This window comes from Magallana gigas, chromosome 9 (genome assembly GCF_963853765.1).
Source record: "Magallana gigas chromosome 9, xbMagGiga1.1, whole genome shotgun sequence".
NCBI classification, from domain to species: Eukaryota; Metazoa; Mollusca; class Bivalvia; order Ostreida; family Ostreidae; genus Magallana; species Magallana gigas.
In genome coordinates, this window is record NC_088861.1 from 3,168,452 (window position 1) to 3,182,558 (window position 14,107).

Consider the following 14,107-nt stretch of genomic DNA (forward strand, 5'->3'; position numbering starts at 1 on the left):
AATTAGCTTTAATGAATTGATTGATTAAAAATATATAGAACATAGAGCCTTTCCTAAAACATCTTAAACATTCACACGACATATCGTTATATATGTACGCGTAGCAAAGATCTAGATCTGTTGCAAGACTGCACGATTTTCTCGGGTAAAAAATATCCGTACATGCACGGGTTCATTCAAAAGATCTAGTCGATTTAAAATAATCTATCGCAACTTATCGGGCCTTTCCAGCAGAGCTCGGAAAATCATTTAACAGCTGGTTAAAGGAAAGACCAGGCGTGAAGTTGGGAAATTGTGAACAAATTCCGGGGCAAGAAATTGAGGAAAACGGAGAAACCTGTATATCTACTGTAAAGAGGTATTTGGTTCCTACTATTTGAGTTGTTCTCGTTAAGATATAATAAGTTGTGCCTATTTTGTAAATATGCCATATTAATTCATCATTAGTTCATAAACAAGGCTTTATTCTGATGGGGGGGGGGGGGGGGGGGGTGGCCGATTGTTGTTGGCGTTTTAATTAAAAAAAGTCCCTTTGAACTGGTTTTTTTCAAAGTAGATTGCTTATGTCTAAATCGACTTTCAGCCTCTCTTCGAAAATGTATTGCGTGTTCTTACCACAATGTACCACTACGATGCCAAAACTAATTCAGTCTTAGCAATATTGTGAAATTTACTTTGTTAATTAAGTAATGTCTCTATAATTTAATTACCGCATTACGAAAATTAAGAGTATTGTTTCAAGATGACACATTGTACAGCTATACATAATCAAAGTAGCATGTCGAATTTACAACAGCATGTTAAGGAAACCTGGCGCTGTTTTAAATGATGCTCATTAATAAAGAAATAAAAGAGCCCTTTTTATTATATTTAGAGCATATGAAGAAAAAAAGGTTTTCAACACAGTTATTTTCTACTTGTTTTGATTGTTTATGTAAACAATGCGGACAGTGCACCAGACTAAGGATTTGCTGCGTTCTTTGTTATATATGGAGTAAAGTTTATTCTCGCATTGATCTTCGAATAAAGCTTGTATCTGTATAAAACATTTGCTTTTCAATGAAAATGAATCAATTGGAAATAATATCTCTTAAGCAATTTACGTACTAATACCGGTACTTACATTTGCAAATATGTTTCCATATATGAACCTATAGAATGAATAGCGAAGAAAGGTAAATTATGTGTGATCTTTTTGATTTCTGAATTTAGGATAACATCTGATTTGTAACAAGAAGTGCAAGACAAAACATGGACTTTCTGAGCGTGGCTTTGTATGTGTTGTCATGGATACTGACCCTCATATTTCTGAGAGCAGGCTTGGTCAAAGTAACTAGTCGTTTATTTTCAAAGGACCATAAAGAAACGGTTAGTAAAGATAAAATTGTTTGACATGCATAATTAATAGGACAATGATGAGGATAAAGTTGATGACTAATCATAGTGAAATTGAAAATTAAAAACAATTATTGCAGTTGTAAAATTTGTAAAGAATGATTATTCAGTTTATTTTTTAATATCTAGAGACAAGAGTTTGCACAATATGCTACTGTGTGCCCCACTGTGTTATTTGGAATCACACCTTCACCAGATGGATACATGCTCTTGGTCGGAGTCATCGAGACGCTTGCCTCTATTCTGCTTTTGGTGCCTTATACCGATATTCATACTTGGATGTATTTAATATTCTGTGTCATGTTGGCGCTTTCAATTTACACACATGATGTTTTAGAACAATGCTTCAAAATGGTCTATGATATATGTCTTTTTCTAGCATTTATAGTGTTATATAAAGTTGGACCTATAGCTTTAACAAACCAGGAAAACGATCTCGAATAAATTATAATACTTGTGTGACTGCAACTCTGAAATTTTAAGTAACAGTTGATTACAAAGTGTTTGATACGATAAAAAAAATATACATTTTCATCAGCAAACATTTATTTTCCCCATTTAAGCTTATAGAGTTTATTAAATAGGCAGAAATTTTATCGTATCAAAGCTAATTAAGTCCTTCAAAAACATGTGAAATAAAGTAAAAATTATTAGTAATATACGAAGTATAAAAATCCTAAAATATAAGAGCGAGCGCAGCTCGCCGGCGCGCAGCGCCGGCGAGCGAAGCGAGCTCTAAGAACCAGTGTGCACGGGAAAAAGAACGAGCTAAACCTATAGTTCATCAATCAAAATTTTTTGTCGACGTCCCATAATGCTCTCTAATGTTTTCACCCGTGGTGCTATGCCAAAAATGGCCGACTTTTAACTCGTAATTTACAGTGACTTAAAGTTTGAAGACACGTTTTGAGTACCGCATATGCTATGGCGAGACTCAAAAGATTTGTTACATGCTTCCATACCTCCGTATTGAGTCGAGAAACGTAAACAAAGACGATCAAAGTCATGGATGACGTCACAGTGCACTCGCGCTATATTTCCCGCAATAAATTAAGAGGTGGATCAAACATCTGTAATGCGTGTACTAGCTATTCCAGAAAAGACTGCAATACCTGCCTCATTGACGGATGATTTGTTTTTAATTTTTTTTTACTATAGAGATTTTATGTATATATATATATTAGCAAGAGCCATACTTTACTGTCATATCGATCCATTTTTAAGCTAATTGTGCATGCATGAGTAGGGAAATAAACCGGCAATACCTCGGACATTTTGAAATAAATAAAAAGGAATAAAATGAAAAAATAAACAGTTAAAAAAATTATGTAGATATTGCATATAGTAAGACCATTTTTAAAAGTGGGAAATTACACACCTACAAACATACAGGTACCGGGCTCTCTCTCTCTCTCTCTCTCTCTCTCTCTCTCTCTCTCTCTCTCTCTCTCTCTCTCTCTGGGAAGGGGGTTGCACTGTATGCATCATAACCATTACAATTAGTACATTTGGCATACCTGTTGTAGAGCAATACTCTCTCAAAAATTCTTTGACGTTCGTTGATACCTAAATAAAACTATAAGTTGACAATGATGCAAGATATGTGTACTTCTTGCTGCGCTCGCCATAACGGTAGCACCGTAAAACATATTATACTACATTGATACATGTAAACTGTTACATTCTACAAATATAATGTTAATCTTAAACATTTTGATTAATCTGACATTTCCGGTTTCGGTACATATATCTGGAAGTTGTCATAATCACTGAGAGTCCTGCATGGAGCCTTATCAGGCTCCGTCTCTTTAGCCTTATTAATGACGTCAGCGACATTACTTTCATTTTTATGGCGTAACGGCCGCCATTTTCCTTCTCGGACGTTCTCGAAAACAGGTGGCTGCGCTGTAATACATTCTTCATTGTCGATGTTAATGTCAATTATAGTATTAAGGACGTCCAATGCTTTAGCCTCGTTTGCACTTGCAAAAGTGGATTTTTCGATTTTTTCGTCCTGGTAAGTCTAGTTTGGATCGTTTGTGGAACTACTTTTACTTGGAATCAGTTCTTCAAGACTTATTCTGAGGTACTCGTCCGATTTGACTGACGCACCGTCTGCTGACTTAGCGTCACCTGACACATCTGCATGAGATGTTCTTCTCTTCTGCAGAATGGGAAATGAATGCATGATAAATTGAATGTTAAATATAAATAAAAGAGACATTTTGATGATATTTGCTTTAAATAAAACAAGTAAATGTATGTAGAGACATATTTTAAAGTTACAAAATAAATTATCTTCATTTATGATCAAGTACATTCATGATTGAAGAATAATTATTAAGATTATCAATATGTAAAAGAAAAAAAGTAAAAATTTTTTACCATCAATTTTTTCCCTAACTATAATCCAAGACACCAAAAAAACAACAACAAGAGGCCCAGGAGCCACATCGCTCACCTGAGCAACAATTACCATAACTCTGATCAAATTAGCTTTACAGTATCAAAATATCTTGATAACTAAGTACAGAATATCTTGTTAAAAAAAATTGAAAATCAGCCAATTTTTATCCGCATATATTTTTTGGGTCAATACCAAGCCCCTTTTGTTGTTGTACCTGTAAGAAGATTTTTTTCTATTCCTATATACCCCCCCCCCCCATTTCGTGGCCCCACTTTTCTCTACGGAATCATGGTTTCATCAAACCTAAATCTGCATAACCTGTGCTTTCACACTTAGTACTGAGTTTTGGACCAAAAACTTTCCCTGAATATTTTTAAAGATTTTCTCTATATGTTCCTATGTAAAAATTCAAACCGCCATCACAGCCCCGCCCTACTGCTAGGGACTGTGATTTTGCAAACTTGAATTAACACTACCCGAGGATGCCTCTACACAAGTTTAAGCTTTTCTGGCCAAATTGTCTTTAAAAAGAAGATTTTCTCTAAATATTCCTATGTAAAAATTCATCCCCCTATGTGGCCTCACCCTACCCCTGGACTATTATTTAAACAAACTTGAATCTATACAATATGGGGATGCTTCCACTCAAATTTGGGCTTTCCTGGCCTAATAGTTTTTGAGAAGAAGATTTTTATAAGATTTTCTCTATATATAAAAAAAATTATCTCCCATTGTGGCCCCGCCCTACCCACAGGTACCATGATTTGAACAAACTTGAATCTACATTATCTGAGGATGGATACACGCCAATTATAGCCTTCTTGGCCTTATAGTTTTTGAGAAGAAGACTTTTAAAGATTTTCTCTGAATATTCCTAAGTATAACTTGATCCCCCAATTGTAGCCCCACCCTACCCCTTGGGACCATGATTTGAACAAACTTGATTCTACACTACTTGAGGGTGCTTCCATTTTAATTTGAGCCTTTCTGGCCTAATAGTTTTTGAGAAGATTTTTAATGATTTTCTCTATATATTCCTATGTAAAACTTGATCCCCCTCTTGTGGCCCCATCCTACCCCCGGGGACCATGATTTGAACAAACTTGAATCTACACTACTTGAGGGTGCTTCCATTTTAATTTGAGCATTTCTGGCCTAATAGTTTTTGAGAAGAAGATTTTTAAAGATTTTCTCTTTATATTCCTATATCAAACTTGATCCCCCTCTAGTGGCCTCACCCTACCCCCGGGGACCATGATTTGAACAAACTTGAATCTACACTACTTGAGGGTGCTTCCATTTTAATTTGAGCATTTCTGGCCTAATAGTTTTTGAGAAGAAGATTTTTAAAGATTTTCTCTTTATATTCCTATATCAAACTTGATCCCCCTCTAGTGGCCTCACCCTACCCCCGGGGACCATGATTTGAACAAACTTGAATCTACACTACTTGAGGGTGCTTCCGTTTTAATTTGAGCTTTTCTGGCCTGATAGTTTTTGAAAAGAAGATTTTTAAAGATTTTCTCAATACATTCCTATGTAAAACTTGATCCCCCTATTGTGGCCCCACCCTACCCCCGGGGACCATGATTTGAACAAACTTGAATATACACTACCTTAGGATGCCTCCACACAAGTTTAAGCTTTTCTAGCCGAATAGTTTTTGAGAAGAAGATTTTTGAAAAATACCAACAAATTCTCAATTATCTCCCCTTTAAAGTGGGCCTGGTCCTTCTTTGAACAAACTTGAATCCCCTTCACCTAGTTATGCTTTGTGCCAAATTTGGTTGAAATCTGCCCAGTGATTCTGGAGAAGAAGAAGAAAATGTGAAAAGTTTACTACGACAACGCCGCCAACGACAACGCCCGCGACAGACAACGGACAAATTTTGATCAGAAAAGCTCACTTGAGCTTTCAGCTCAGGTGAGCTAAAAATTGAGAAAACTGCGCTGGAGTGGGATTGTAAGTTGTGTAATAGGTTATATTAAATAGAAAAAAAATTAAGTTCTGTACTTACTGCTTTAGACTTCTTGCAGTAGTATACTGTTGCTATAACAACAAGTAAAAAAAACACACAAACAGATACCGCTGCAATGACGATTATTTCCGTTTCCGTTAGGCCTGTGTGTCCTACTTGTGATTTTCCGAGGTTGAAATCATTTTCATCATCAACTATTTCTAATAAAACAAAAGCATAATTATTAATTTGGAGAATGCAATGCTAGGCTCCATTTTTCTTTGAAGCTCATGTTACTATTCAGCAGTTTATTTTTACCTGTACAGTTTGTACCACTGTCCACCACCGTCCTGTTTTCAGCGCATGGTTCACATGTGAGCTGACCTGGAAGTGGTTGATAATGACCTTCAGGACAAGGGACACATTGAGAGGATACTATGTACATTCCGGGGGCACAGGGAACTAGTAAAACAAAAACGTCATTTTGTTTCAATGAAAACTGCATGGAAGCAAATGATTTACTTATCCAGCAATAATTACACGAAATACACCCGTTTTGCATTTGAAGTGGTAACCTTAATAATATCCTCATAAGGGTTTAAGCAGTTTTTGGAAACATTCTATTATAATAATTATAACAGCATTAGTATTTAGCAATTAAGCATGCAATGCTCAGGTTTTAATTTTCATTGGAGAATATTTATAAAATAAAGTGACGGTTGTCCAATATAAGGTTTTCATTGTGATACAAATCAAAGACAGTTATGTATAAAATTACAATTAGGTTCTTACCCAGACAGAGTTTCCGGTTTGGAGTCCACACATCGCCCTCACACCTGTACTCTACAGACGCCTCCCCCTCACTGGTGACGTATCCACTGCTACACTCTACCGTACAGGTTTGGTTGTGTGCAGCGCACGTGTATTTTGAGTTTGGAATGGCTGAGGAAAGTTGGTCCAAACCACAAGAAATTGCATAACCTAGTTACAACATAGAAAAACACATAATTTGGAACATAAAATTGTCCCTAAACCGACGCATATCTTCTGTTCAAATCAACTATTTCTAATAAAACAAAAGCATAATTATAAATTTGGAGAATGAGAACAGCAATGAATAGAAATAAAGGTCAATGCTAGGCTCCATTTTTCTTTCAAGTTCATGTTACTATTCCGCAGTTTATTTTTACCAGTAGAGTTTGTACCACTCTCCACCACAGTCCTGTTTTCAGTGCATGGTTCACATGTGAGCTGACCCGGAAGTGGTTGATAATGACCTTCAGGACAAGGGACACATTGAGAGGATACTATGTACATTCCGGGGGCACAGGGGACAAGTAAAACAAAAACGTCATTTTGTTTCAATGAAAACTGCATGGAAGCAAATGATTTACTTATCCAGCAATATACATTAAGTAAAAAAACTTAAGAAATAACAATCACTGTTGATCTATAACTATAATCGAGTCCTTCATATAAAATTTAATTCATGAGAATTTACAATATATAACATTGCAATACATGCAACCTTTCTAGGCAATGAAACATTACTAAAATGCGGCAATTTTCTATTGCTATTGAATTACATACCACAATATACTTGGCTTGTCCTGTTCACCAGATATGTCCTGTTATTACAGCTATAGGACGAACTGCCGTGACTGGCGGACACTTTGGTAACGTCGGATAACCCCGAGGTACAGTTGAGTCGAGAGTACGGCATGAGTAGAGAAGGAACGTTAAGAAATATCAGCGTGATATAGTCAAGACAAACCTCACGGACGTCAACGCTTTCTTCGTAGAACGTAATCAGTATTGTATTTGTTATCTGCAAAGAAATCCCAATTATAACGTTAAAGAAGTTCTTTTAAACCACTCTGTTTGATACTTTTATTTAACAATGCTATCATTAATGATCTTACTTGAAACGAGAGTGAAATTGATGTGATGTTTTCGATCTTCAAACCCCCAGCGTTTATACCCAAATCCCCACAGTAGTCTGTGATGGTCTTCTGAAATAGGTCCTTGTTTCTTTCTGTGATTTCTCGGAAATCTTGAAGACAGGACAAAGCTACTTGGTCCACAGTGCTGTAAGTCGTGTAGAGGGCGCTTGTTGTAAAGGGAATATCGTATTCTGTAGAGAGAAACGAGAACACATTACCTGTCGATTTTTCTTTCTTTTGAATTACCAAATATTAAATAATTACACGAAATACACCCGTTTTGCATTTGAAGTGGTAACCTTAATAATATCCTCATAAGGGTTTAAGCAGTTTTTGGAAACATTCTATTATAATAATTATAACAGCATTAGTATTTAGCAATTAAGCATGCAATGCTCAGGTTTTAATTTTCATTGGAGAATATTTATAAAATAAAGTGACGGTTGTCCAATATAAGGTTTTCATTGTGATACAAATCAAAGACAGTTATGTATAAAATTACAATTAGGTTCTTACCCAGACAGAGTTTCCGGTTTGGAGTCCACACATCGCCCTCACACCTGTACTCTACAGACGCCTCCCCCTCACTGGTGACGTATCCACTGCTACACTCTACCGTACAGGTTTGGTTGTGTGCAGCGCACGTGTATTTTGAGTTTGGAATGGCTGAGGAAAGTTGGTCCAAACCACAAGGAATTGTATAACCTAGTTACAACATAGAAAAACACATATTTTGGAACATAAAATTGTCCCTAAACCGACGCATATCTTCTGTTCCAACTGCAAATTTAAGTTTCATAATTTCCTAAAACTTTTTTGTCGAGTTTGACAATCACTTATCTGGCAACAAGTCTGGCTGTACTATAACAACTTCCATTCTATAAACCTATTAAATGACAAGGACTCTATGCCACTTTTTATATATTTTTGAACAATCTCGTAATTCAATAATGAATAGTTATTTTATACGGGTGAGAACAGATGCCTTGGATAAATATGTTAATTTGTTCATCAGTATCTTCCCCTGACCTTTGGTAGTCCGCAGTGCTGTGGTAGTCGGTGAAGAGCTCGTGGATTTCTCTGTCGATGTTTCAGTCGTTTCTATGGTAACAACCGTTGTTGTCAAAGACACAGACGTTGACAATATTGTCAAAATTGACGTCAAGACGTTTTGTGTCGTTTCCTTTGTCTCTGCTAAATAAGTTGTTATGGTCTGCTCTGTTGTAGTCAATTCCGTTGATTGCTCTGTGACATTTGGTAATAACGTCACTTCCGTTGGTGGCGAGGACCCAGTGTAAGATATATTACCCAAAGTTGTGATTTCTAAATTGTAATAAAAAACCTCAAACATAATAAAATCTAATGGCAAATTCTACATAGTTAACTCTTTATGTTCTTATACTAATAATTAAGTTCAAACCTACTTTTCTCATCATAGTCATACCTTCTAGTCGACATTCAGTGCGGCCCTCGTTTACTTTTGTCCAATCAGAGCAGTTTTGACAAAAGGTTTGGCCAATAATTGGTTGATAAGTTCCATTGGGACACGGTAAGCATATCAAATCATTTTGAAATGTCCCAGCTGAACATGGAACTATGAAGAATGGTCAAAATAAAAAAAAAATTGTCAAATCTCGTACCTAAAATATTATAATAAAGACTATATCTCATAATGGTACCATTAATATAAACAAACTAAGGTAGTAATAAGGAATTTGTAGAGGAATTACTATAAAGAAAGTAATATACTGAATTAATAACAACTGTATAGGCAGGTATAGTATCATCTTTTGCAATGGAACTGAAACTAATGTGAATCAGACCATTACTTTTCATTATACAGTATACGTTTTCTTTTGATTATAGTTTTGAACTCGTACAGTTGGTTTCTACACAATCATCTTTTTACATTGATATGTAAAAATTTTACTTGGTTTCAGTAAAACAAACCCAAAATGACAAAATCAGTTCACTCACTTTGTTTAGTTTTAGAACTCTGACTTACTGCAGTAGGACGCCTCTGTGGAGTTGATGATGAGCCGTCCATCCGGACAGTTAAGCACATCGCCGGATCTTTGTGCCGATACTTTGGTCACATTGGTTCGCCCGTCCGTGCATTGTAGGACTGTGTATGGATGGAGATAAGTCGTCCGACTTTGAAAAGTAATTTTTATTATGTCCATGCACACATCCATTATTTTTGTTGGCCATGATCCATAAAATTTCAGATGAAATGTCATCTTTATGTGTTAGAACATTTGTAATTGTATTATAACAAAAACACTTTTTTTTAAATTGATACTGACGCATTTACCATAATTAAATATTTAGAGAAAAGTTAAATAGCACACTTTTACAAAATAATTCTCCAAAAGTAAGTAAATAATCTTAAAATATGATAGAAAATAAACTAAGTCAATACAAAACTTTGTAATCAATATTTAGGCAATGGCATTCATAAAATGGGGGATTTAGATTGTACAGGTTTTCCCAAAATGAAAAACTAATGAAATTTTGTAATTATTTTAATAAATTTAAGCAAAAATTTCAAAAGTATTTCAGGCAGAATTACAAATCATTATGAGGTCACCAAACTGTCTTGAAATGCACAATAGGTGTATATTTTGTGTAATCTGCTCAAAAGCGACATTTTACTTAGTTACACTGTCATGCGTTTTTAGTACTGTCAAATAAGATGAAATATCTAATATCAAGCTAAAAACGTAAAAAAAAAAAATTCAGACGAAATTAAAACTATTAATTTCAAAATTATGAATCAACAACATCGATATTTTACTTGGAATGCGATGGATCCAATAGTTATATTTTCAATGGTCACATTACCGTCATGAAGTTCGCTACAGGAGATAGATATATTTGTTTGGAAGTAATCTCTGTGAGCAGAAGTAAAGGCTTGGAATTGACTTAAACAAGTGGCCGCCACTGCGTCGTTGGTCGTATAGACAGCTTCTAGGTCAACATTGTATGTGGAATATTCATATTCTATTAATATAAAATGTTAAATGTAAAGAACATTTATTAATTAAAAATCAATTTAACTTTATGATCGGTAATGCAACATGAATTCATACAATTATGCATAAAACGTTACTTGCAAAGTCGCTCTTGAAATAGACAAAAGTCAATGATTTTGTCTTCTCAAGAAAATTTCTTTTTTCTTTCGTGTTAAGAAAATGTATTTATATAAACGCTGCTCCCTCCTTTGTTTAATCAAACGTTTTTATTTAAAATACTTTTTGTTACGAGTTTGCTGCGTTATTACATAAAGCAATGGCCTGGTTCCTTCAATGCAATTAATCAACAAGAGACTTACTTATACAACTCTTAAGAGGAGGAAACCATCCTTCTCCGCTGCAGTTATACACTGTAGAAAGTCCCCCGTCATCTTGTATGTACCCACCCAAGCAGGTGGACATACACATTTGATTCTCAGAGGTACACGTTAAATCAATATTTTGGGTCTTCTGGGAAAGGAAAGTAGAAACACACACCGAATCTGGAAAAGTTTGAAAGGAATTTCTTCTATTCCTTTTTTCTAACCTATCTTTATTGTCAAACAGGAACATAAAAGAAAAAAGGATTTTTGTCTACATGTACCTAGACATTTAGTTCTGTCCTCTGTGACGTGTTTTCCGGTTGGACATACGTCACAGGTCAGCTGACCCGGAACTGCCTGATACGTTCCTTGGAGGCAGGGCTTACATCGGGTCGAGTTTAGGTAATTTCCAGGAAAGCAATGAACTTAAAAAAATTTATATAAGGTTCAGTCATGAAATCGACATATATTATTATACTTTCATGTTAAATACTGAAATCTGATTGGTTTAGACGCAGTTAATAATCCGTTCTATTACCCTCAGCGTTAGCAACACACTTAGCAACGGGTAACACAACGAATTGTTACATGCGCGTAAATTATGCGCGTACGGTTCGCCGTGAAATTCACGTCATTTCTATATAAAATCTCTAAAATTAAGACATTCAGTATAATAAAATAAATAGTGCCTGTTTGGTCATTGACACCCCATTGAAAACCATTGTTAACCTCCGCTTCGCGTCGGTTGACAATGGTTTCCTCGGGGTGTCAATTTCAACTGTTACCCTCCCAAACAGGCACTCTTTATATACTAGTATACTATAGGATTGGTACATGTAACATAAATAGCAATGACCGTCCAGGAATTTCTTCAAGACTAAAATCACTTTGCATCACAATATGCAGGTTCGATGGGGATTCTTACCACATCGAACACCCCCTGAACTCGCCAACGGCTGTGAACCCAACATCTCGGTACAGTTGTACTCAAAGGCGGCGCTCCTTGTCGTCTGCTTTTTTGTTACTGCGCTGTGCGAAGCACCGCAGGAAATGACGGAGAAAGGTTTCAGATAGTTCTGATTCCCGTTAGATATGATTTCAATCATATCCATGCAGATATCGCGGGATGTCTCGGTACCTTCTCCTGAGAATTTGACGTGGAATACAACATTAACCTGTAAAAAACAATATGACAACTTGTCATTTATTTAATATGAAGTCACAAATATTTTCATTTCTAAAAGTTGGATCTTTGTAGGTTAGTACATATATAACTTACCTGAAAAGCCAAAGGTGAAAGTTCCAGATTTTCAATTGAAATAGATCCGGTCTCCAGCTCTCTGCATGTCGAACGAATAGCATTCCGGAAGCTGCTGATACTCTCCAACATTCTGACGTTAAAACTGTAGAAACAGTTTCCGGCTGGCTGGTCCTCTGTCACATACACGATGGTAAAGTTTGTCGTCATCACTGGAGTCCTTGCAGCTGTCAACAACAAATATTCAAATCTTGATAATCCAGCTTTCTTTGTTACATGTGCATGACGAAACGTGTTTCTTATAATACATGTATCTTGAAATATGTGTATATTACTTTTCAAGTAAGTCAAACACATAACAACAAGTTTACTTGCAAATTGTTCCTGACAAAAACACCCCATTTAACAGTTAACCCACGCCAACTTTAAATATTGTCATTGAGCATGTTAATGGCATATCGTTAATGTAAGGATTTGATTTTGTTCGGAATATTAACTTGGTGTTAATATTTGATTTATTAGACCATATTTAACACAGCAACAATTAGTGAAAGCCTTACAAGTTCAAAACACGTTTTATGTCAGTGTTAAATAGTTCCGATCTTTATTGGGTTGGTTCTCCGAAATGTTGCCTTTTTCAACATAAGATAAAGGTCTGAAAATTTCACTTTTCGTGTACTTAAAAATCAATATTTCAAAAATAATTAGTACTGAGTAGTCTAGGACTAACGGATTAATAAATCACTCCTAATTAAGACTAATTGCATTACCCCCTCCCCCCCACACACAAAACCAAAAAAAAAAAATCCTCAAATCATATCTGAATATTAAACGTACGCAGACATGTAACCGTGTTCGGGATCCATGAGGTACCGTTACAGACGTGACTCGTCGTCTGACTTCCGTTTTCTAACACATGACCGGAAGTGCAGGTGGACTAACGAGAGATAGCGTTTTGATAACAGTTTTCCTGGAGTGTTGCGTTGTAAAGATGCCTCGACAGCTCCTCATCATCACAGGCGTACACTGGTTGTTACGACAAAAAAAAATAATAAGAGAAAGGCACAGTTCAGTTAGTTGTGTTTTATGGTTTTAACTTAGCCCGATAAAATCTGCCTATAATGAACATCATACTCATTGATTGTGTTTTGTTGTTCAAGAAGCTATCACCTTCCACAATTCTTACCTTTTGTCTTCACAGTGACCAAACACAAAAGGACCACAACACAATTCCTCATTTCACGCACACCCGGAAGGTAATTCGGTTATAATATGCACATTTGTTGATGCCAACATGATTAAACTTGGTGTCTTCCACGAAACGGGAAAATATTGATTAAATAGGTCGTTATGTAAAATGCCTTACTCAATTACTATTGCGACTGAAAGCGATCAGGCGGAACCAATCAATGGGAGATCTTATCGGTGAAATAATACCAGTATTTAACTTGACAGCTAAAATGAAAACTTTCTGAAAAAAAAAATGATTATGCTTTTGAGCATTGACTTCTAAGTATGTAAAATCTTTGCATTGGTAACAAAATTTCTCATGTTGCAATGTATCATTATTCAATTATTCATTTCAGATATATGAACAGTTGCAATAAAATGAAAGTTTATTGTTGTGCGCATCTAATGGCAGGAAATACATTTAAATTGCAGCGACAGAATTATTTCTGATTTGTTTCGGCTGCGTTTTTTCATGTTTTAAAAAATCTGAAGAAATTTTTTTATCAAATATTTTAAAAGACTGTCGTGAGTCAAAAAGTAAGAAAAATTCCATTTTAAGGAGGCTGAATGGCAAACATC

The 14,107-nt window shown here is 35.6% G+C and overlaps 2 protein-coding genes and 1 long non-coding RNA gene across 6 annotated transcripts in view; 1 reads left to right on the forward strand and 2 right to left on the reverse strand.

Moving 5' to 3' along the window:
* LOC136271957 (uncharacterized) overlaps window positions 1-14,107 on the reverse strand; it is a 67,197-nt gene that overhangs the window by 16,378 nt on the left and 36,712 nt on the right. For 3 of the 4 annotated variants that reach the window (XM_066072561.1, XM_066072560.1, XM_066072558.1), the window contains 3 exons: window positions 8,220-8,408; window positions 7,683-7,894; window positions 7,351-7,588 (listed from right to left, as the gene is read on the reverse strand). In XM_066072561.1, the coding sequence (XP_065928633.1) occupies window positions 7,351-7,588; window positions 7,683-7,894; window positions 8,220-8,408 (639 nt within the window). Of the gene's footprint in view, window positions 1-1,827; window positions 3,560-5,820; window positions 5,982-6,078; window positions 6,223-7,350; window positions 7,589-7,682; window positions 7,895-8,219; window positions 8,409-14,107 lie in introns of those variants that run through there. The other variant, XM_066072559.1, reaches the window with a different exon arrangement.
* Window positions 175-1,809, forward strand: LOC136271962 (uncharacterized). The gene is made up of 3 exons (XR_010709884.1): window positions 175-358; window positions 1,213-1,368; window positions 1,525-1,809. It is a non-coding gene; the product is annotated as an uncharacterized lncRNA (long non-coding RNA).
* Window positions 9,721-13,639, reverse strand: LOC136271959 (uncharacterized). The gene is made up of 8 exons (XM_066072565.1): window positions 13,485-13,639; window positions 13,136-13,324; window positions 12,320-12,525; window positions 11,966-12,215; window positions 11,322-11,465; window positions 11,038-11,220; window positions 10,501-10,706; window positions 9,721-9,857 (listed from the first exon to the last, which is right to left on the reverse strand). The coding sequence occupies exons 3-8, from the start codon at window positions 12,506-12,508 to the stop codon at window positions 9,759-9,761; spliced, it is 1,071 nt and encodes a 356-aa protein (XP_065928637.1). The 5' UTR covers window positions 12,509-12,525; window positions 13,136-13,324; window positions 13,485-13,639; the 3' UTR covers window positions 9,721-9,758.